At 37.6% G+C, this 21,431-nt stretch overlaps 1 protein-coding gene across 2 annotated transcripts in view; it reads right to left on the reverse strand.

Annotated features, from left to right (window-relative positions):
• bub1 (BUB1 mitotic checkpoint serine/threonine kinase) overlaps positions 1-21,431 on the reverse strand; it is a 64,138-nt gene that overhangs the window by 18,302 nt on the left and 24,405 nt on the right. For both annotated transcript variants that reach the window (XM_060855939.1, XM_060855947.1), the window contains exons 8-18: positions 20,884-21,077; positions 19,232-19,344; positions 14,585-14,958; positions 13,022-13,077; positions 10,329-10,448; positions 7,794-7,925; positions 5,341-5,437; positions 5,169-5,256; positions 2,797-2,956; positions 2,072-2,159; positions 1,165-1,421 (exon numbers count right to left, since the gene is read on the reverse strand). In XM_060855939.1, coding sequence (XP_060711922.1) covers positions 1,165-1,421; positions 2,072-2,159; positions 2,797-2,956; positions 5,169-5,256; positions 5,341-5,437; positions 7,794-7,925; positions 10,329-10,448; positions 13,022-13,077; positions 14,585-14,958; positions 19,232-19,344; positions 20,884-21,077 — 1,679 coding nt within the window. The remainder of the gene's footprint in view (positions 1-1,164; positions 1,422-2,071; positions 2,160-2,796; positions 2,957-5,168; positions 5,257-5,340; positions 5,438-7,793; positions 7,926-10,328; positions 10,449-13,021; positions 13,078-14,584; positions 14,959-19,231; positions 19,345-20,883; positions 21,078-21,431) is intronic.

A 21,431-nucleotide genomic window follows, 5' to 3' on the forward strand; every position in this document is an offset into this window, starting at 1 on the left:
GACAAGGAACTAAAACTGCATCACATCACAATGAAATGGTCGATACTATTACTGATCAAGCTTTATTTTCTTGAGATTTTAAAAATCTGCACACTTTTCAGATATGCCACTATTTGCTTTGGCTATTGGCAACAATCTGATAACATCTCACATTTGAGCTGCAATTGGATTAATGATTCACAAAACCTGAGATTTTGTAAAGTTATAGCACAACTTTCTTGCTCTTACATTCCATAACTTGGTTAATAAAGTCAATTAATACCAAGGCAAATCAAAGCATTATTTTTGCTCTACCACATTCTCTGTTCCTTAGCCACTGATTCCATCTCCCGCTATCTTAATCACTGGCATTCAGATAGCCCAGTTTGGGTTCTGCCAGGGCCATTCAGTTCCTGACCTCATTACAGCCTCAGTTCAAATTTAAACAAAAGAGCTGAATCCCAGACTTGAGGTGAGAATAAAGTCTTTGACATCAAGGTTGCATTTGACCTAGTTTGGCAACTACGTGTCATAGCAAAATTGGAATAAATGGGTATATGGAAATAAACTTTCCTCTGACTGGAGTCACACCTGACACATAGGAAATGGGCGTAGTTGTTGGAGATCAGTCACATCAGCTCCAGGACATCTCTGCAGGAATTCCTCAAGGTGTGTTCTTGGTTCAACCATCTTCAGCTGCTTTATCAATGACCTTCCCTTTATCATAAGGTCAGAAGTGGGAATGTCCATTCATGATTGCACAATGTTTATTACTATTTAGATTCATCAGATACTGAAGCAGTCCATGTTCAATGCAACAAGGTCTGGACAATATCCAAGGACTGACAAGTGGCAAGTAACAGTTGTGCCATACAAATGCCAGGCAATGAATATCTCAAATGAGAAACAATGTAACGAATGTTTCTTGATATTCATTGGTGTTACCACAATTGAATTTCCCACTATCAAGATCCTGGAGGTTACTATTGACCAGAAACTCAACTGGACTCATCGCATAAATCACAGTAGCTACAGAGCAAGTCAGAGACTAGGGATACTGTGTCAAATAACTCAACTCCTGCCCCGCACAACAGCAAATATGTTAAAATATGTGATATTCCATAACAGTTCTCCAATAATAACTTCTCTAGTTGTGGGAGATATGGTACAGATGGTTACATTTACCAGTTTCTGTTGGGGTTTCAACTGGCTCCTCAAACTGTAGATCACTGCAATACATTTCCTGTAGACAGCAAAATGACTGTTCAGGTTTAAGGCAATCTTCAATGTTCGGCACGCTGCATGCTTCAAGATTCTCATCAATCATCTGAAACTCTTCAGAAACTGGTGCGTCATTGGACACATGCTGACAATTGAGGCTAGGGTCAATGGCAGGAGCTGATATCCTATTATTTTGTTCTGATCCTAGATCCTGAATAGGACTGTAAAATATATATTTGGAGGTGGTAATGAAGGACAGACAGGGTGAAAGAAAAGAGAAAGAAAGATTAATTTGGCACCAGTGGAATTTTGTTTAAAGTCATAAATGAAAAGGGAGCCAATATTGAAAACTGCTTTCGCCATTGTGGCATTCACTGTGTAATTCTTAAAAAAAAAACACAAAATTATAATAATTAGATTCCCTACAGTATGGAAACATGACCTTCAGCCCAACAAGTCCACACTGACCCTCCAAAAGGTAACCCACCCAGACCCATTCCCTTTCCTACATTTACCCCTGATTAACACACCTAACACTATGGGCAATTTAGCATGGTCAATGCAGCTAACCTGCACATCTTTGGACTGTGGGAGGAAACCTACACAGACACGGGGAGAATATGCAAACTCCACACAGACAGTTGCCTGAGGCAGGAATCGAACCCAGGTCCCCAGCGCTGTGAGGCTGCAGTGCTAACCACTGAGCCACCATGCCACCTCATTACCACACTGAAAACTTTTCAAAATCTTGTAATCAATAATATTAACTAAACAAATTAATTCACATTATTTAATGATTAATTAGATTTTAGTAACTATTGTCAAATTTAAGTAGACAAAATTGAAACCCCTTCGTATTAGCACGTCCTACCTAATTTTTCTGATTTTGGCAAGCTGAATGCATTCCTCATCTGATGAAAGAGCCACCAGGTTTGCATCATTGTTAAGTTCTGCCTTTTCTGGAAGAAACAAAACTATTACTCTCCAGTTCACCCAGTTTTAATTGATTGTATAATGTTCAAATGCATTCTCTTTCATTTTGATTTTCATCCATGTTTGTAAATTAAGGACATTCACTATTACCATTTCTATTTTAACTTGGAAATAGGTTTTTTTAAAAAAGCCCAGCATGCTCAAACTGCCACTTTTTGATCTCTGATAACCCTCCTGTTTGCCACTTCCCTCTCCCGACCTTCCCGCTTGTGACAATTATCCAATGTTCTTTCCACTTTCTGAATGCTTCACATGGTTTCTCTCACTCCCCAGTTGGCTTCTCCCTCTCATGGCCCATCTCCCTGGTGCAGAATCTGGAAGTCACAGTGGGTGAGTAGAGGGATGCCCATGAATTAGTGATTGGTGAAAAAAGTAAGCTAATAGCACTTATTAAAATTAGAAACAAAATTAGTAAAAAGATTTTTAGCCAATTGGGCTCAAGGTAGCCAACGTGTAAAAATTTCTGTTCAGGATCTTAACCCAAACCTTTTTTTAAATGGGAAAATCATTTTCATTTAAAATGCTATTTTGTGTGGAAGGCATTGGGAATGTTAAATGAAGGCTATCTGTACTTTACAAATTTAACTCTATGCTGATAGTTACCTTTACTGTAATCCTCTGAATCTTGCTTATGCTGTGGTGGTACCCCATAGAATGGGGTTGATGCTAGTGGGGCTGCAAACCCAAAATTCTGTGTATCATTTGGATTGATTACCAAGGTTCGGTTGTCACAAACAGCCCAAACAGCTTGATCATCTCTATCCTGAGCAAAAATTATTAAAAGTCAGTTTCATACTTGACAAATCAGGATAAGTATCAAAACCTTAGAATTGGCAAAGTACTTCCTTGACAATACATTACAACATTATTGATTCACTGGGACAGTCTTCACTTTATTACTATCCAACATGGTAAAACATTAAGTAAGTGGGCAGGTAATTTCAAGTCTTTCCATTCCTCATTCTGTGTTGGGGGAAGGGGCTGAGAGTAACTTATGACATCATAATGATTATGTGGCATCACAAAGTAGTTTTGACCAATAGTTATGAAAATACCTAAATTCAATATGAAAATATAGATAGCTAGCATAGATAGAATATGTCATTACTACTTTGGAGACATATGATGTACTATCTTATATAAAAATGGGACAAGAAGATGACATTTAGCTTCTGTAGAAGGAGACAGTTGACATTTCAGGCCAATGAACTTTCAAAAGAAACATGAAATATTGTTTCAGTTTTCTGACGGAAGGTAACAAGTGTTTTAAAACGTATGATTAATTTTTTTTAGGGTTTGGGTTTTGAGCTAGTGGCAAGTAAGTTTTGGACTTTGTGTATGAAGGAGTAATAATTAACTTTGTGAAGCCTTTGTTTTAAACCATATACTTTAGAGAACAAGTGGCTGGGGCCCTCCTGAATTAATAACGCAAGGTTGTGTTGTGTTATGAAAGTTTTACCATCAGAGAAAACAAACACTGAAAGCCATTATCTTGTTTTTGGTTTAGGAAAAACAAGAATTTATTTTTGCTTCAGAAAAACCCAAACTTGAAAGCTTTTGAGTTCTGTTTGCAGAGATTGGCTGTGGCTAGATGATGCAAGAACAGTTTCTCTGGAGAAAGGAATTAAAACAGTAAAGAAATAAATTACCTCAGTTTAAGGGTATAGTTTGAAAATTCCAGATCAGAATTGTAGATTAGACATTCGAAGGGATTAATTGAAGCTAAAAAGATTCAAGACCAGTTGTGTGAATAATCAATCAAAAGGCTATCAAGACTTTGAATTGAAGGAAACTGTTATGTCAAACATAAACTAATGTCAGAAAAGAGAATTCTCTCTGATATTTGAGATAAATGGGACTTTTGTTTTGCAATGTGTTTCAAAATCATTCAAATTGTATTATATGTGAATATCTTGGTTTGTTCTATTTTATCATTTCTTTATTAGTTAAAACAGAATCCGCAGTATTGCATGTTTATGTTTTACTGAAGGACCACAAAAATAAGTCATCTAGTAGAATGGAGGTGGGGTTGTGGGTGGGATAGGATTTCATTCAAACCTATAAAATTCCAGCAGAATTAGAATGGGTAGATGTAGGAAGGATGTTTCCGAAGGAAAGAGAGTCGCAGTCTAAGGATAAGGGGTAAGCCATTTAGGAATAAGAGTATGAGAAATGTCCTCACCCAGAGAGAGTGGTGAGCCTGTGGAATTCACTACTACAGAAAGCAGTCAAGGCCAAAACATTGTATGGTTTCAAGAAACAAAAAAAGAGTCAGATACAGCACCTGGAAGCTAAAGGAATCATAGGATATCAGGATAATGCTGGAATTGGCAACTGAATTGCATGATCAGCCATTCATAATGAATAGCAGAGCAAGCTGGAGGGGCCAAATGGCCTGCTCCTGCTCTTATTTCCCCACACAAGCCAGATTGCACTCTGGAACCTGACATGCTCAGTAATAACATCAGCTAGGAATGTAACACCAAAGCACTGACTGCTGTGTGGTTTATACAAAGTACTGGAAGATGGTTAATAAGTTAAGTTTTACTCACAATTGCAACAAGAGTTTAGCTTTAAGTTGGCTCAACAGCAATTTTACTTTTATTGTCAGAAAGTATAGGTTGAAGCTCCACTATAGAACTGAAGTAATCTAAACTAATTGCTGAAGAAATGTGGCATTGTCAGAGGTGCCTTCCTTCAGATGAAGATAATAAATCAGTAAAGAACTTGAATTTTTGTTCTGTTGTTCATTAAAAGGATATTAAAGATCCCATACTCTACTTATTCAGGTGCCCTGTAAGTTTCTTCTTGAACCAACACTATAGATTAAATGGTTATTCACTTCATAGCCTAATATAGAACCTTTTAAACAAAATAACTGTTGCATCACTACGTTTAAAAAAGCAATTCAGTGTACATGTAACACTCAAACATTTCAGCTGAGAGTGGGGTAGGAAAATAAAAATATTTCTTACCTTTACTTTACCAGCTATCAACTGTTTTTCTGACAATTCTCCCCACGGTGCCGATTCTACAGGTTTACTGTTCAAATCATTTTGTATGCTGCAACATTGCAATGCTAATTAACAAGAGACCAACTGGCTATGGTTTAATTAAAAAAATGTTACAAGAAACTGTTTTATGTACCTATTCACACTACCAGCATCATCTTCAAAGATAGAGAACGGTACTGTAGAAGGTGGAGCAAAGTTCATACTCAGACTTTCCATGAATTGATGGTTGTCTTGACAAAAAAATATGGAGGCAAAAATAAAATTAAGAGACAACATTCAAATGTAATTAATAAAACATTTCCAGAAACTTTCTTTAAGGTCTCTGTGAAAGTATAAATTTGCCAATGCGAATTCCGAGAGGAATGTGGAAACAACCCCTCAAGCGGAATGGCCTACTCCTGTTTGTATGTTCATACTTTAACTTCATATCATCTAGAAAGAACCTTTATCTATCCATTTTTGATCCAAAATGGACAATCTTACACTTGCTTACTTTGAACTCCATCTGTCACAATTTTGCCCAGGTAGACAATCAATATCCCTTTGTAATTTTATGCCACCACGTACACGTTTACAATGCCATCTAACTTTCTGTCATCAGCAAATTTCTTTGGCATGCAATAAGAATAGGCAAGATAGTGTGAAACAATACAGGATTAAAAGATTAATAGGACGCTACAGTATAACTTCAATGATCATTGCTACAGGCTGAACTGCCCCTCAGCCACATTACTCAGAGAAAGCACACCGCTTTATTTGACAGATTTCAACCGCACAAATTTCCAGGTTTCCATTCTATTATTCTCTCACATCAATGGAAAACAACAATTTTATAGTGTAACAATACTTTAAAAGATATTCTGTTCTCAGCCAAGACCTACCACATATCATCAGCAAGCTTAAACAGAGTAATAGCAAAGAAGAGTTTAATTGGAAGGTAATAATTAAGCAATTAGAATTATAATCCCTACAGTATGGAAACAGGCCATTCGGCCCAACATGTCCATATTGACCCCCCACACGAAGAGTAATCCACCCAAACCCATTCCCCTACCCAAACATATTCCTGAACTCTATGGACAGTTTAGCTTGGCCAATTCACCTAACCTGCGCATCTTTGGATTGTGGGAGGAAACTGGAGCACCTGGAGGAAACCCACGCAGACACGGGGAGAATGTGCAAACTCCACATAGTCGCCAGAGGTTGAAATTGAACCCAGGCCCCTGGCGCTGTGAGGCAGCAGTGCTAACCACTGAACCACCATGCTGAAATAGTAAGCAAAATATAATAACGAAATCATAGAAATCAAAATGAAACCCTGCATTTATCAATATTTTTAATCAAACTATCACATGTATGACACACATCTGAAGCAGTAACCAAGATTTCTGGCTCAAAGGTAGGAGCACTATTATTGAGCCACCAAAAGCCTACCTGAACTGTATTTGTAAATATTTTCTAATAAGCTTGATCAAAGATTTTGTTACACACCTCTGCTACAGGTGGACTTTAATTTGGTTCTCCTTGCTCAGAAGTAGGAACACTGCCACAAGTGCACAAAAAGTGATACAATGTAAATATAATTACTATAGCTGTTATAATCAACCTATTTTGATATGCTAAGGCACATGTCCAGGGTGAGTGGCCCAAAGGCAGGGACACTAAGTAGTTCCACAGTCACTGTTATAACAAAGGTTTTTGCACAGAACAGAAGTCATGCAAATCACAGTGAGGCAAATGACAGGGATACTAAATGCCATTTGGAGGGTAAATGTCACTAACAATATGATAACTCCTTACAAAGTGCCATGGTATATTTTGTGTTCACCTGAAAAGAGAGACAGGGTTTCAATTTAAGCTTCAAGTCACTGGAATGATCTTTCAATGCAATACTATTTGATTCAATGGAAAACATATTAAGCCAAGTTCAACACAATGTATGAAGTTAAATCCAAAACTATCCCACACAGGTGAGCAGACTAGCATTGAACACTGACAGATACTTATAAGAGATTGTGTCCGGGGTGTTTGTTTCATTTTGTTGGGATTTTAAGATTTCATGACTTATAGTTTCACAGTTTAGAATACACTAGTCATTTTTATGACCTTGAATAAAAATGTGAATGCCTTATTACAAATATTTTGTACTATGGCTCATGCTTATTAGAAACTGAGCTATCTCATTTTATATCAAACAGCACAGAAAAGGCTACCATTCTATTGCGAGGTGAACGGTAATGTAAGTTCCAAGAAGAAATTGCAGAGGGTTAACCTGTGGCAAAACAAAATTAAATCCCTCAAGGGTGGATTGTAACAGTTCAAGATGGCATCTCACTATCATAAGGCAGTTTAAAGAATTGAGAATATTTTAACAAATCAGTATATGGGGATATTAATATTTTAAAGTAAAGGCATAAATAATGTGCAAAGCGAAATAAAATGTTTCTATTAAGATTTAATAATTGTATTAATATGGAACACATATGCACATTGCATTAGTTTTAATGGGTATTTGAGTTAGCAAATATATCCAAAATTAAAATAGCTAGAGCTATGGTAAAGGAATAGAAGATAAACAAAATTTACCATCCTTTTTACAAAACGCTTTGGAAACTCCATCCTGCATTTCTGTTTGATCTTCTGCAAAAGCACCATCATGTTCATCTACTTGAGGTAATTCAGGAATCACTGGTGCCTGAAACATATCCATTATAGCATCTACCACAAAAAAAGACAAATTAATTTTGGTTATGTTTTTACAATTTGTTCTGTATTGCACACTCATTCTACATTCAATTTGTAATTTAAATAAATTTACAAGTTAGAGGTAATGGTTTTTTAATTTCAGACATGGTTACATTTTTGGGATTTTGCCAACTTTTAGTTCAGATTATTTTGGTCTCCTCAGTATTAATTCTAATTTACCAAACCTTCATTAGCCACCATTTTTGCCTTGAAATCTAGATCGCCTTTCAGTAAGTTACTCAGGAAGCTAGCAGCTTGTTTTAAGCCATTTGTGGGATATGTGCATCATTGGTCAGGCCAGTAATGTTTTGACCAAGAAATAGTATTAAAATTACAGGCAAAAGTGGCTAGACTCTGAAATTACAGATATTTGATTTATACGTGCACTCAGCCATTACTTTGAAATCACTTGGAGTTAAGTAAATTGCCTATAAACTGGCATCTGTACTTGGGGAAATCTCAGAAGGAGGCAGAGATGACATCTGCTATCATTATGGATGGCAACGTTCATGGAAACTCCTTCAATTAATTGCTTAATTGTTCACCAATGGCTGTGGCAGGACTTCAGTGACTTGAACTGATCCATTAGTTGTGAAGTGTGTCCATAAAATTTAACTGTGTCCACAAGATTTAACTGTGCCCATAAAATGTTGCTTCCACTATCTAGAATTTGTTAGTATTGTTGTAGCTTCATGAGGTCAGTGCTACATTTTTAAGATATATGCAGTGCTGCTCTTGGCATGGTGTCTTGTTCAACTCATTGCAGTGTTAATCCCTGGGTTTTGGATTTTTTTCTTCAACAAAGGCTCACTTGTGGAATGTGAGTGTCACTGGCTGGGCCAGCATTTATCGCCAACTGTCGCTGCCTAGAGAAGGTGATAGTGAGCTGCCTTCTTGAACCACTGCAGTTCACGCACTGAAGATAGATGCACAAAGCCATTAGGGAGGAAAGTCAAAGATTTTGACCCAGTGGCACAGAAAAAAAACAGCAATATATATTTCCAAGTGAAGATGGTGAGTGGCTTGGAGGGGCACTTGCAGCTAATGGTGCTCTCATGTATCTATTGATCTTGTCCCTGGTAGAGTAAGAGATACTTTGGGCCACGGGTATACAGATTTTTATGAAATACAATTAAATTGCTCATGATGGCTCACAGCAATTCATGGCTGACTCAGTTTTGAACTCTAAATTTTTTTCTAAACCTACCCCATGTAGAAGTAGTGCCAAACAATGGAGTGTATACTCCATGTGAATATGACAAACTGTTTGCAAAAGCAGTGGTTCATTTGACTAACACTATCATCAATAGATGTATTTGAAACAGGTATGTTAGTAAGATTGTGGCTGTACATTTTTTTCTTGCATGTTAGTTTTTACATCACCTGCCACAAGTTCAAATTGATAGCTACATCCTTTCCCAATTGAACAGTTGGGCCAGTAATGGCCCTACCAAACTGTTCGCAATGATGGATCCTCCCATTCAGAGTATCTTTTATACTCTTACCGCAAACAGTATTTTTCCAGGTACTATGCAACGTGAAGTAGTATGGACACTTCAGCTGAGGGATAATAGTAAGTGGCAGGAGATTTTCTTGACAAGTCATTATGGAGTCTAAGCTGAAAATGTGTTGCTGGTTAAAGCGCAGCAGGTCAGGCAGCATCTAAGGAACAGGAAATTCGACGTTTCGGGCAAAAGCCCTTCATCAGGAATGTGGAAAGTGTGTCCAGCAGGCTAAGATAAAAGGTAGGGAGGAGGGACTTGGGGGAGGGGCGATGGAGATGTGATAGGTGGAAGGAGGTCAAGGTGAAGGTGATAGGCCGGAGTGGGGTGGGGGCGGAGAGGTCAGGAAGAAAATTGCAGGTTAGGAGGGTGGTGCTGAGTTCGAGGGAATCGACGGAGACAAGGTGGGGGGGGGCGGGGGGGAGGAAAGAGGGGAAATGAGGAAACTGCAGAAATCTGAGTTCATCCCTTGTGGTTGGAGGGTTCCCAGGCGGAAGATGAGGCGCTCTTCCTCCAACCGTCGTGTTGTTATGTTCTGGCGATGGAGGAGTCCAAGGACCTGCATGTCCTTGGTGGAGTGGGAGGGAGAGTTAAAGTGTTGAGCCACGGGGTGTTTGGGTTGGTTGGTCTAAGTCAATTTCAAGACTGTCAGGACTTCTTCCTTCTGACGATTGTGCCATTTCAGCAGGTCTGTCCTGCTGGTGAGGCATAGCATACCAGAGATGTAGATGAAGGAGTAAATGAGTGTTGTTAAATGTAATTTTGTGAGCCAAAGGTGAGACAGTTGTTGTGTATCCATTTTTGTTTTCAAATTAATAAGATTTCTAAATCAACATATTACAATTTTCATGTATCAATGTTAACTGTTTCTTACCCAATGCTTCTTTGGTATAAACTGTTGGTGAAGGTAGCACTTTGGATGGAGTAGCTTGAACCAAGCCAAATGAAGAGTTTGGTGTGTGGGATCTATTCGCAATTGATCCAGAAACATTTCCTGTCAGAGTTGAATATTAAAGCAAACAATTAAATATTAAAAGATTTCACTCCCTAACGTATGATTGCTAAGTTGGCAGAAAAGAAAGTTCAAGAACAAAAATGCTATTTTCAGAGGCTTTGTCTTTTATAGGTAAGTTTGGAGGTAGGTGCTACCCACTTTTAATGGACCACTAAGAACTTACACAGCAGACAAGAGTGCTTGTGAAGAAGAATACTAAGTTACCTGGATCCAAGAATTGACACACTGACCAAAGAAGTAATCACCTGACTTCCATAGCCAACATTAATGACTGACAAAAAGCAAAGTCAAAATATGTGAAGCTCAGACAATTAGCCAAGACTGCATACACATTGCCTCGAAATAAGGAACAATTTTGTTCCTGCTGGCTGCTTACTCACTGCAGCAACTTGCCATACTTCCATGGTGCCTAAACCATGGTTTCATAATGACTTTTACTGTGATGGCAGGCCAGTCTGTCAACTGTGAGATAACTGCAAGGATAGATCTAACAAGTCGCTGAAGATTTATAAGTCAGAGACCTTCAGTTCATGAGAGTTAAAGCATGAAATAAATCATTCTGGGGAGCTATTTTTGTCACTCTATCACACTCTGGAATGGAAGTACATCATTTTAACCAATGCATTGAGTACAACCTCAAGCTCCAGAGAGCGAATTACAACTCTTGTATGTTCATGTAAAGCCAGAACAAAAATGGAGAGTGGGCTATCTAGGTTTAGTAACAAATTCTTGTGCATGCTGCAACCCTGCATCTATGGTGATGGTGTTAGAGAAGGTGGGAAGGTCAGAGGTCCTAAGGCAATATGAATGCTGATGTACATGTTTTAATTTGGGGCTATGGACAGTAATGGCATAGGCTGCAAATTTGTTGCCCATCACAGAACTAACCAGGAATCTTTCCCAGAGTTACAGCCTGCCATTGATGCATGTCAGAAGAATTTACAGGTTAATAATCAATCGGTTTAACCCCATTGACTATTTTGAAAGTTACTTGAGTTTGAAATCGGTAGGTAAATAAGAATGAATATTAGTTGGATTTTCAAAAGGTATTAAAAAATTGCCACAGATGAGGCTCTATTACACAATATTATATATTACAAACTGTTTGGTTATTGTCCATTTACCAAATCCTAGAGTGTAGAAATAAATGGGTTGTCTGAGGCTTATCACAGCATGAGTCTTAATTATATATAATCTAAATAAATGGCATCAATGACAGTTTCAAGCTTCTTTAATATACAAAACTAGGAGAATGTAAGGGAGTGCTATTATCGTAAGACTGTTAATCCAGAGGCCCAGGTACTTTTCCAGGGACCCTGGTTTGAATCCTGCCAAGGCTAATATTGGAATTTGGATTTAATAAAAGTCTGGAATTAAGAACCTGGTGCTGACCATGAAACCATTGTCAATTGTTAGCTAAACCATCTGGTTTATTAATTTGTCTTCAGGGAAGAAAACTGCCATCTCTACCTACACACAACTTCAGACTCTCAGCAATGTGGTTAACACTTAGTTGCTCTTTTGGCAATTAACGCTGATCTGGTTAGTGACAACCCATGAATGATTTTTAAAAAAGCACTGGAATAGAATGTGAAGAAATGGGAAGTTGTCCAAATTGACAGAAAAAAGAAACAGAAAAGCAAAGTATTTCAAATGCTGAAAAATTGGAGAATTACAACATTTAGTTGGGACTTTATGTCCATGTACACAAATCATAAAATTAACATGCAAGTAATAGAGAGGTAAATGACATGATCTTATAAAGAAGTTGGTGTATAGGGTAAAGACTTAGTACAGTTCATATACAGTAAAGGCCTTGGTGAGTGAGTAGTGCATATGGTTTTGGTCTTCTTACTCAAGAAAGGACTAAATTCAGATTGCCCAGATGGAGGGAATGTCCTATGTCGAGAAATTGAGTAGATTAAGCCAACAATATCCCTAAAATTTAAAAGAATAATAAGTCATCTTGCTGAAGAGGAGTTTGACTTGGAATGGAAATATTTTGACACAGATATTTACTAATTTGCTTTTTTTTTTAAAACCAGTTTTCAGTGGCTTTATTTCAGAGTTTCACTTTTTGGTTTTAAGAATATTGTAGACTGTAGAAAACATTACTTTTCAATATCAGACTCATTGGGAAAGATATTTAAATACACACTGAATGATACTGAAAAGGTAAAAGGGTACTTGGTTCTCCAGCATCATGAGACAGCCTCAGCTGCAGAATAATGCAAGGAGAATGGGCTATCAACTGTAGTTGAGCACCTAGGTTATCCAGCAGCTTAAATTGTTCTGATGGAAGGCAGCTGGGATCAAACTAGCTTGTGCAGTACCATTTGGAGCTCAGGGCCAATGAACCAAAACTGTAAACAACAAAGTAAACCTCCTGTATGATGTTATGAAATAACGAGTACACTTACACGTCTGATTGTACACATATTAGCTTTTAAAATTCTAACTTCATTTTTGTTTTGTGATAGTTTTCAATTAGTGTTACTTTGCAAACATAACTACAGCTCAAGTAAATGTTTTCCAAGTACAATATAAATTACCGTCTTTTGGTTTCGAGAGCGGGGTCCTAGAACTGTTACCACTTCTATTCATAAACCTAAAAGATTAAAATATGTTGTCTTACACAATTGCAGAGTCATTATGGTTTACTGAAAACAATTAGTCTGAGGCACCACAGTTCAAACCCTTCCATTTATTTTTATTTTGAATTAATAGACGTTGTAAACAAATATAATGTTACACACGCTTCATGTTACTACACGAGAAATCCAGAGTCCTGGATAAATTATCAAGAGACAAAATTCCACCAGGATACGTGGAATTTAAATTCAGTTAATTAAGTAAATATGGAATAAAGTTGGAGAGCCAGTTAGGGTGACTGTTAAACTGTCAGATTATGGTAAAAATCTATAAAGTTCATAATGATCTTTAGGAAATTAGATCTGCCATGTGGTGTGGGTGCAAGACCCCCATATGAGAACCTGTACAACAATGAAGTTTGCAACCTTCGCAAATCTGTCATTGATTCTTCCTGCTGCAGGCAAGAGAAAGAAATAGTTAGCTACCTTTAAATAGTCCATTTGCAATAATGGATAGCAAGCCGAACGTACAGCATTTAGCTCGGGATTCAGATTAGAAGTCTCGTGTGTAAAGGTTCACAGTCACAGGGCAATGCAACCATTGGGAGAGTGGGTTTTTATTTCTGTGTAAAGTACGTTCAGCTACATGAGATTAAATGAGTTCACTGAATAAAGTGGTGAGCTCCAAAATGGCAGTACAATCTAAAATCAGTTATTATGTCATACTCTGTCTGCACTGGCATACTTCCAATGGAATTGTCTGATCAATGACACCTGGCACAATCTGCAGCTGAACTGTTCACCTATGTATCAGATGTCATTTTGGTTCAAAGTAGGATCCATTCATCAATGCATAATAATAAGATCGATATTGTGCTCTAATTGTCGAACAGATACTTGAATATTGGACTTGAGTTATGGCAAGGTTTGCATGCCTATAGAAGTGTATTTCAGATAAAGCATGTAATCTTCAGGAAACAAGGAAGAGGAAGAAGAAAGTGCAAGAAAATGTAAACATCTCGCAGGGGTTTTTGATATTTGTTCCTGAAGTATTTGGGGGTAATGATATGCAAATATTTATTTATTCCACCTCTGCTTCCACAAAGACGCCAATGATCAATATTGCGTGATTCCAGTCCTATAACAATAGACCAGAATGGGAAGGAGGTAGGGCAATTCAGTTACTTTTTTTAGAAAATTCTGTCAATTTTCTTAATGTTTTGTGTTGTCAGCCCACAATTTATAGTTTTTTTGCATATTTGCATTGTGTTACGAACTTAAATTCACAAATAAGAGTCACTAGGCTGTTGCATTGATATCCAAGTGGTAATGTGTCAATTAAAACACCGAAGATTTGTGCTCTGTTTTGATGCTTTGCAAATACTTCAAAAGGTAATCAAAATCAAACCAGAAAGGATCATTCAAACTAAGCTTCTAAAAGGTATTTAAGAAAACAGTATTCATCATTACCAAGACACTCAATATAAACATTTTAAGATTAAAAAATGTAGCAAAAATACGTACTGTTCCCTACTGTTGCTCTCATTTAAACCCGTAACTAGGGATCTGGACAGTGGCTCCACTTGTGTCCGTGTGTCACTGGCCCCTTTATCTGCCTCTTCATAAATCCTAGACACTGTTTGAAAGCCAGGAGATTTCAATTTTTCATCTACTGTAGGCAACAATGATGCCATCTCATATTGGGGTTGATGCAGATGAGCTGTAGCAAAACTTGTGGTTGTGACTTTTCTAGCACAAACTTCTAATGTTGAATTTTGTTCCTTTATTAGCCTTTTGTCCGTTTTCATTTGTAAAGCAGTAGCTGAAGATTCTGCAACAGACTTGGTTGGTTGAGTTGATGATTCAGGAATCAGCTGCAAGGAGGTTTGAGATGATATCTGCTTAACAAAATTTTAAACATTTAGAAAGCATGTTAAAGGCACTCTGAATCAATAGTTTGAGATTTCTATTTTTACTAAGAGGGTAAGCCTTTGGAATTTTCTACTGCAGGAGGGCTGTGAAAGATCACTTGTTGAATATGTTTTAAATAGAGTTTAACAAATTTCAAATTACCAATGAGGAGATAGTGGAGGATAAAAAGGTACTGAAGAACTACAATTATTTTGAAATGCTACTTCCAAATGGTTATATATTTTAAATATCAGTGTGATTATAAAAGTACTAGTTAGAATAGCCACACTAATCGTTTTTAGTATAAAATATACACATTTACATTAAAATTTGATCCTGCGCTAACAGTGATACTACAGTTAAAAATTTAGGAGGTTGGTTTAAGCTCAGTTGGTTGGACTGCTGGTTTGCAATGCAGAATGACAACAACCATGCTCAATTCCTATAGTAGCTGAGGTCACCACAAAGACGCACCTTCTGAACTTGTCCTTTGTTTGAGGCATCATGACCCTCAGACTTAAAAGAGAGCAGCCTATGGTCCTTTGGGATTATGGCAACTTTCAGTTCACACTAGAAAGTCAATTAATTATTGGTAAGCTTTTCTTGAGAAAATACAAGTTTAGTAGGTAACTGGAAAATCAGTTAACTTTAGGTTAGAATAATAGCTTTTATTGTCACATATACTCAATGAGTAGTGAAAGGTTTATACATCGCCAATTACAGTGCCAACCTAGGTACAAAAAGTACCTAGGCACAGCTTCTTTAGTTACAAAATCCTAGACAATAGAGAACTAAAATATCCAACATTATAGAAAAGGCGCATTGAGAATGCAATGTGAAGAGAGAGATGTTGAAGACTGCAAGCATTGTTGAGGGAATTTGGTATAATAAAATGTATGTATCTTTGGCCATGCTCCATACACTATGGCACTACGAATAAAATAAGCTTATGCTTCAGCAGTATTAACAATACACAGAATTCAAAGATATGACTCTATGACAGAATATAGGGACCTACAGCATGGAGACAGGCCTTTTGGCCAAAACTGGTCCATGCCAACCATAATGTCTGTTCATGCTAACCCCATTTCCCAGCTCTTGGTTCATAGCCTTCTAATTCTCTCTTATTCATATATTTGTCCAAATGCCTTTTACATGTTGTTAACGTACCCGGCTCAACCACTTCCGCTGGCAGCTCATTCCATATGCGTACCATCCTCTGTGTAAAAAGGTTGCCCCTCAGGTCCCCTTTTATTCTTTCCCCTCTAACCTTAAACTGATGGCATCTAGTCCTCGATTTCCCCAACCTATCCACACCTCTCATGATCTTATACACCTCTATAAAGGACCCCCTCAGTCTCCTACACTTTAAATAAAAAAGTGCTATCTTGTCCAACCTTTCCCTATAACTCAGATCATTGAGACTAGGCAACATCCTTGAAAATTTCTTCTGCACTCTTTCCAGTTTCATAACATCCTTCCTGTAGCCAAGGTGACCAAAACTGAACACAATACTCCAAGTGCAGCCTCATCAACATAACTTCCCAAGTTCTATACTCAGTGTCCTGACTGATGAAGGCCAATATGTCAACAGCCTTCTTCACTGTCCTGTCTACCTGTGCCTCCATTTTCAGAGAACTCTGAACCTGAACTCTAAAGATCCTTCTGTTCCACTACACTCCTTAAGGCCCTACCAGTCACCATCTACCTCCTACCTTGATTTGACTTTCGTAAATGCAAGACCTCACACTTATCACATTTGCTATTTCTCAGTCCATTTCCTCAGCTGATCAAAGTCCTGCTGCAATGTCTGATAAGTTTCCTCCCTGTCCAAGAGACCGCCTATTTTCGTGTCATCAGCAAACCTACTAATCATACTTTGTACATTCGTATCCAAGTCATTTATATAGATAACAAACAGCAATGGGCCCAGCACTCATCTGAGGCACTCCACTAGTCACAGGCCTACAGTCCAACAAGTATCCTTCCACTATTACCCTCTGCTTCCTACCATCAAGCCAATTTTGTAGACAATTTGCCAGCATGCCCTAGATTTCATGCGATCTAACCTTCCAGAGCAGCCTATCATGTGGAACCTTACTAAAAGCCTTACTGAAATCTATACAGACTACGTCTACTGCCCTGTCCTCATCAACCTTCCTGGTCACTTCATCAAAGAACTTTAACAAATTTATAAGGCATAATCTCCCACTCAAAGCCATGCTGACTACTCATAATGAAACCCTGTCTTTCCAAATACGTGTACATCTTATCTCTCAGAATTTTCTCAAATAACTTACTTCCAACAGATGTTAAGCTCACTGATCTATAGTTCCCAGACTTTCCTTTGCAGCCATCTTGAATAACGGCACAACATTCCTTGCCCTCCAGTCTTCCGGGACCTCACCCCCAGCTAATGTCAATGTAAAAATATCAGCCAAGCCCTCCACAATTTCTTCTCTAGCCTCTTGAATGTTCTTGAATATATCCAGTTTATCCATCTTCATATATTATAATACATCCAACACCTCCTCTGCTGTAATATAGACTGTCCCATTCCTGAAGAAGAGCTCATGTCCGAAACGTTGATTCTCCTGCTCCTTGGATGCTGCTTGACCTGCTGCGCTTTTCCAGCAACACATTTTCACCTAAGATATCACCATTAACTTCCCAAAGTCTTCATCTTTCATAGTTTAACCACATGAAATATAGGACAAGGTTAGCTTTAGTAATTAAAAAATGTTGTTGTTTTCCTAAGGGGTTTTCTGCATGCTATAGCTAGTTTCATGGCACTGCATGCAATGGGTTATTTTCTTTCACTGATATGATTTTTTAAAAAAGCAGTAAGCACATACTTGTTTCAGTTTTGCGTAAAGGTTTATAGCTTGGGAGCTGGTTGCTGTTGTTGTGCGTATGTTTGCCAAGCTGGGAATTTGCAGATGTTTTGTCCCCTTTCTAGGTGACATCCTCAATGGCGTGAAGCCTCCTATGAAGCGCTACTTTATGGTGTGGTTGGGACTTATTCGATTTTGTTCCTGCTGCTTCTGGTTACCGGTTCTGGTTGTTTGTTCCAGTGATCAGTGTATTGCGTCTAGGTCAATGTGTTTATTGATGGAATCTGTGTATGAGTACCAAGTTTCTAGAAATTCTCTGGCTGTCCCTATTTGGCTTGTCTTATTATTGCTGCGTTGTCCCAATCAAATGTATGGTCCTTGTTATCTGTGTGTGTACTAGGGATAGCTGGTCGTGGCGTTTACAGGCTAGTTGATATTCATGAATGTGGATTGCTAGTTGTCTGCCTGTTTGTCCTAAATAGTGTTTCGTGCAGTCTCTGCATGGAATCTTGTACACATTTGTCCTGCACATGATGGGTATTGGGTCTTTTATTCTGGTGAATTATTGTCCTGAGCATGGCTGTTGGTTTAAATGTTGCCATTTGAAGGCCTTCCGTCCAAAATGTCAAATCTCCTGCTTCTTGAATGCTGCTTGATCACTGTGCTTTTCCAGCGCCATCCTTTTCAACTCTGCAGCCCTCACTTTCTACTTAGTATTTATACACAACAGAAAATAAGGACCACAACTTCGACTGGGACAACTCAGCAATAATAGGACAAACCAAACAGAGGACAGCCAGAGAATTCTTGGAAGCACTCATCCACGGACTCCATCAATAAACACATTGACCTAGATCCAACGTACTGACCATTGCAACAAACATTCAGAACTGGCAACTGGAAGCAGTGGGAACGATACCAAATAAATTCCAACCGACACAGTACAGCAGTGTTTCACAGGAGGCTCCACAACACTGAGGATGTCACCTAGAAGGAGGACGGAATGTCTGCAAACCAAATTCCCAGCTCAGCAAACATATCCACAACAACAGCAGATACTTCTTCCAAAAATGCTAAGAAGTCAAGTTGCATTTTTTTAAATAAAAGATGGAAAATTAATGGAGCATCTGCCAATGTAGAAGCAACAATACTGGACAGCTGAAGCAGTGACAAGCATTCTTTTGGTTATGAGAAAATCTAGTGCTAAATATTCAGTTTTGAAGAATAAAGTAAACCTGGGTTGCTCCGTAATACTGATCAAATGTGGCTAAACATTGTGTACATTTAGCAATATTTTAACATTAGTTCAACTTTTACCAAATAATTTTAAAATGTAATTTTGAACTCTATTTTTATGCATATACAATGTATTAAAGCTTTACAAAATCTCAGATAGGTATCTTTTCTAAAGGCAGACAGATCTCACCTGCAGTATTTCTTGCTCCCGTTCCTGAGTTAACTTCAGTTGTACTTTCAGTTGTTCCAATTTTTGCTCCAGTGATCTGATCTCATCAGATTTGGAGGCTGTGCAAATCTTCTCTTCAATTTTTTTGAACAAAATAAAAATTACCATTTGAATCTTTAAACAGACAATTACATTTTGTATAAAAATATTAGGGCATATTAGAATGCTAAGTGGCAGATTATTTCATTCTTAGAAAATAGACACCAATTATAAGAGCAAAGGAGCATTTTCACTCTGAATTTAATCAGTTGCAACAGATTGATGAGATGAGTCATTTAAACTTTATCTTCAGAAAAGTAAAACTACATACCAAGCCCGGAAAATGGCCAGAATTTCCCAAAAATCCGCTAAAACTCATTATTCATATAAAAGCAGTTGATCTCAAGATTGAAACATTTGGAGAATTCAAGTCAGGCCACTTTAGAGGGAAATAAGGAAGCATAAAGCAACCAGACAGTTTCTCACTAAAAGGCTGTGGCATTTTGAGAAAATGAAAAATGCAATTACAGATGAAGTACAATTCAGTTTTGTTAGGTAAGTGCATCAAAAGATATGAAGCAAAAGCAGGGAAATAAAGTTGTAATAGCTCAAAATAACTTGCAAAGTAGGTAACAGTTGCTGTTCCTTTAAAACGACTTCCACTTGAAATAAACTAAGTTTCCATTTTTGAACAGTCCTGAATGTTTTCAGGTAAGAGATTGTCAGAGGTGCCATACTTTGGATTGTGTGTTAAATCAGAGGCCTCAGTCTAAAGGTGAATGAATGCGTTAAGTTTGAGACATTGAATGAATGAGAGAAGTTCTACTCATTGAATTAACACGTGCAGTTTGTTTCATTGAATGACTGAGTACAGTTTGATGCATTGAATGAATGAATGCATTTGGATTCATTAAATGAATGTGTTAAGTTTGTTTGAATCAATGAATAACGTGGCATTATTTTGAAGCTGGTCAGGGGAGTTATTCATGCTCCCTTGGTCAACGTTTGTCCCTCAGTCAACACCACAGTTAACACTTGGTCAGGTTTGCAAACATTTGGCAAGTAAACAATTTCCTATAAGGGTAGTTTTTCTGTAACATGATGGCTACGTTCTTGTGCAACCTTAGGTTGTAGAAAAATCGTGCTTTAGAAACAGCACTTAAAGTGCTGGTGATGTAATCATATTACAGCCAACATTCGTTTTAAAAGTTCACACTTTGGAAACAGTGAACCCAATTCATCAATCACGTTACAGCCAATTTGCATTAACAAAACATGCATTATAGGAAGATGGCCTGTATTACAACACTGACTACACTTCAAAATTGTCTCATTATTTGTCATGTATTTTGGGATCTTTGGTGGTTGTGAAAAATCACAATACAAATTCAAGTCCTTTGGTTTACATATCCCTAGAAACATGGAATACTTGGAAGGTACAATTTTAAATTTTTGTTTCATGAAGTATTGACTTCAATGGTGCCACTGACAATGTTGCAACAGCAATGAGCAATAAATGAAAGGCTGGAATCCCACACTGTCAAAGAAGGAAGCAAAAACTGAAAGCTGATCAGCAGTTCCAATAAGTTCTAGTGAATGGCTAAAAGTCATAGTAAAACTAAAACAAAACATACTCCATTCCTCCTTTTCTTTGAGTTGGCTTCGTGCAAAGTAATCCTTAGCTCGAATTTCTTCAAAACACATTTCTTTATCTCCAGAAAAGAGAACATCTTTATGATACATGATGACTTGCTGAATTTCACCAACTGCTTCCTGATTTTTACCCTGGTTGTCATTTTGATTCACAATCTTAGGTGCTTTTGGAATTCTAAATGGTTAATAGAAATAAGAAAACTTGTGTGAGATAGTTACTGAAATCATATCACGTAATCAAATGAAAATTATTCACAGTCACACGAAGATCTAAATGGAAGATGTCACATTAGATACAAAATGACTAGTTTAAAAAACCTGTAATATGTTGGTACTCAAAATAAGAGCTAATATCGTTCATTACAATTTATTCTGTGAAATAGAGAAAATTGTTCAAATGAGAAAACAAATTTGGAAAAGGAGTAAGTCATTCAGCCTTTTGGGCCTGCTTTGCCATTTAATTAGCACATGGCTGATCTAATTACTCCACATTCCTACCCAACCTCAACCACTTACTATTCTATTGCTG

Source organism: Hemiscyllium ocellatum, chromosome 3 (genome assembly GCF_020745735.1).
Source record: "Hemiscyllium ocellatum isolate sHemOce1 chromosome 3, sHemOce1.pat.X.cur, whole genome shotgun sequence".
NCBI lineage: Eukaryota > Metazoa > Chordata > Chondrichthyes > Orectolobiformes > Hemiscylliidae > Hemiscyllium > Hemiscyllium ocellatum.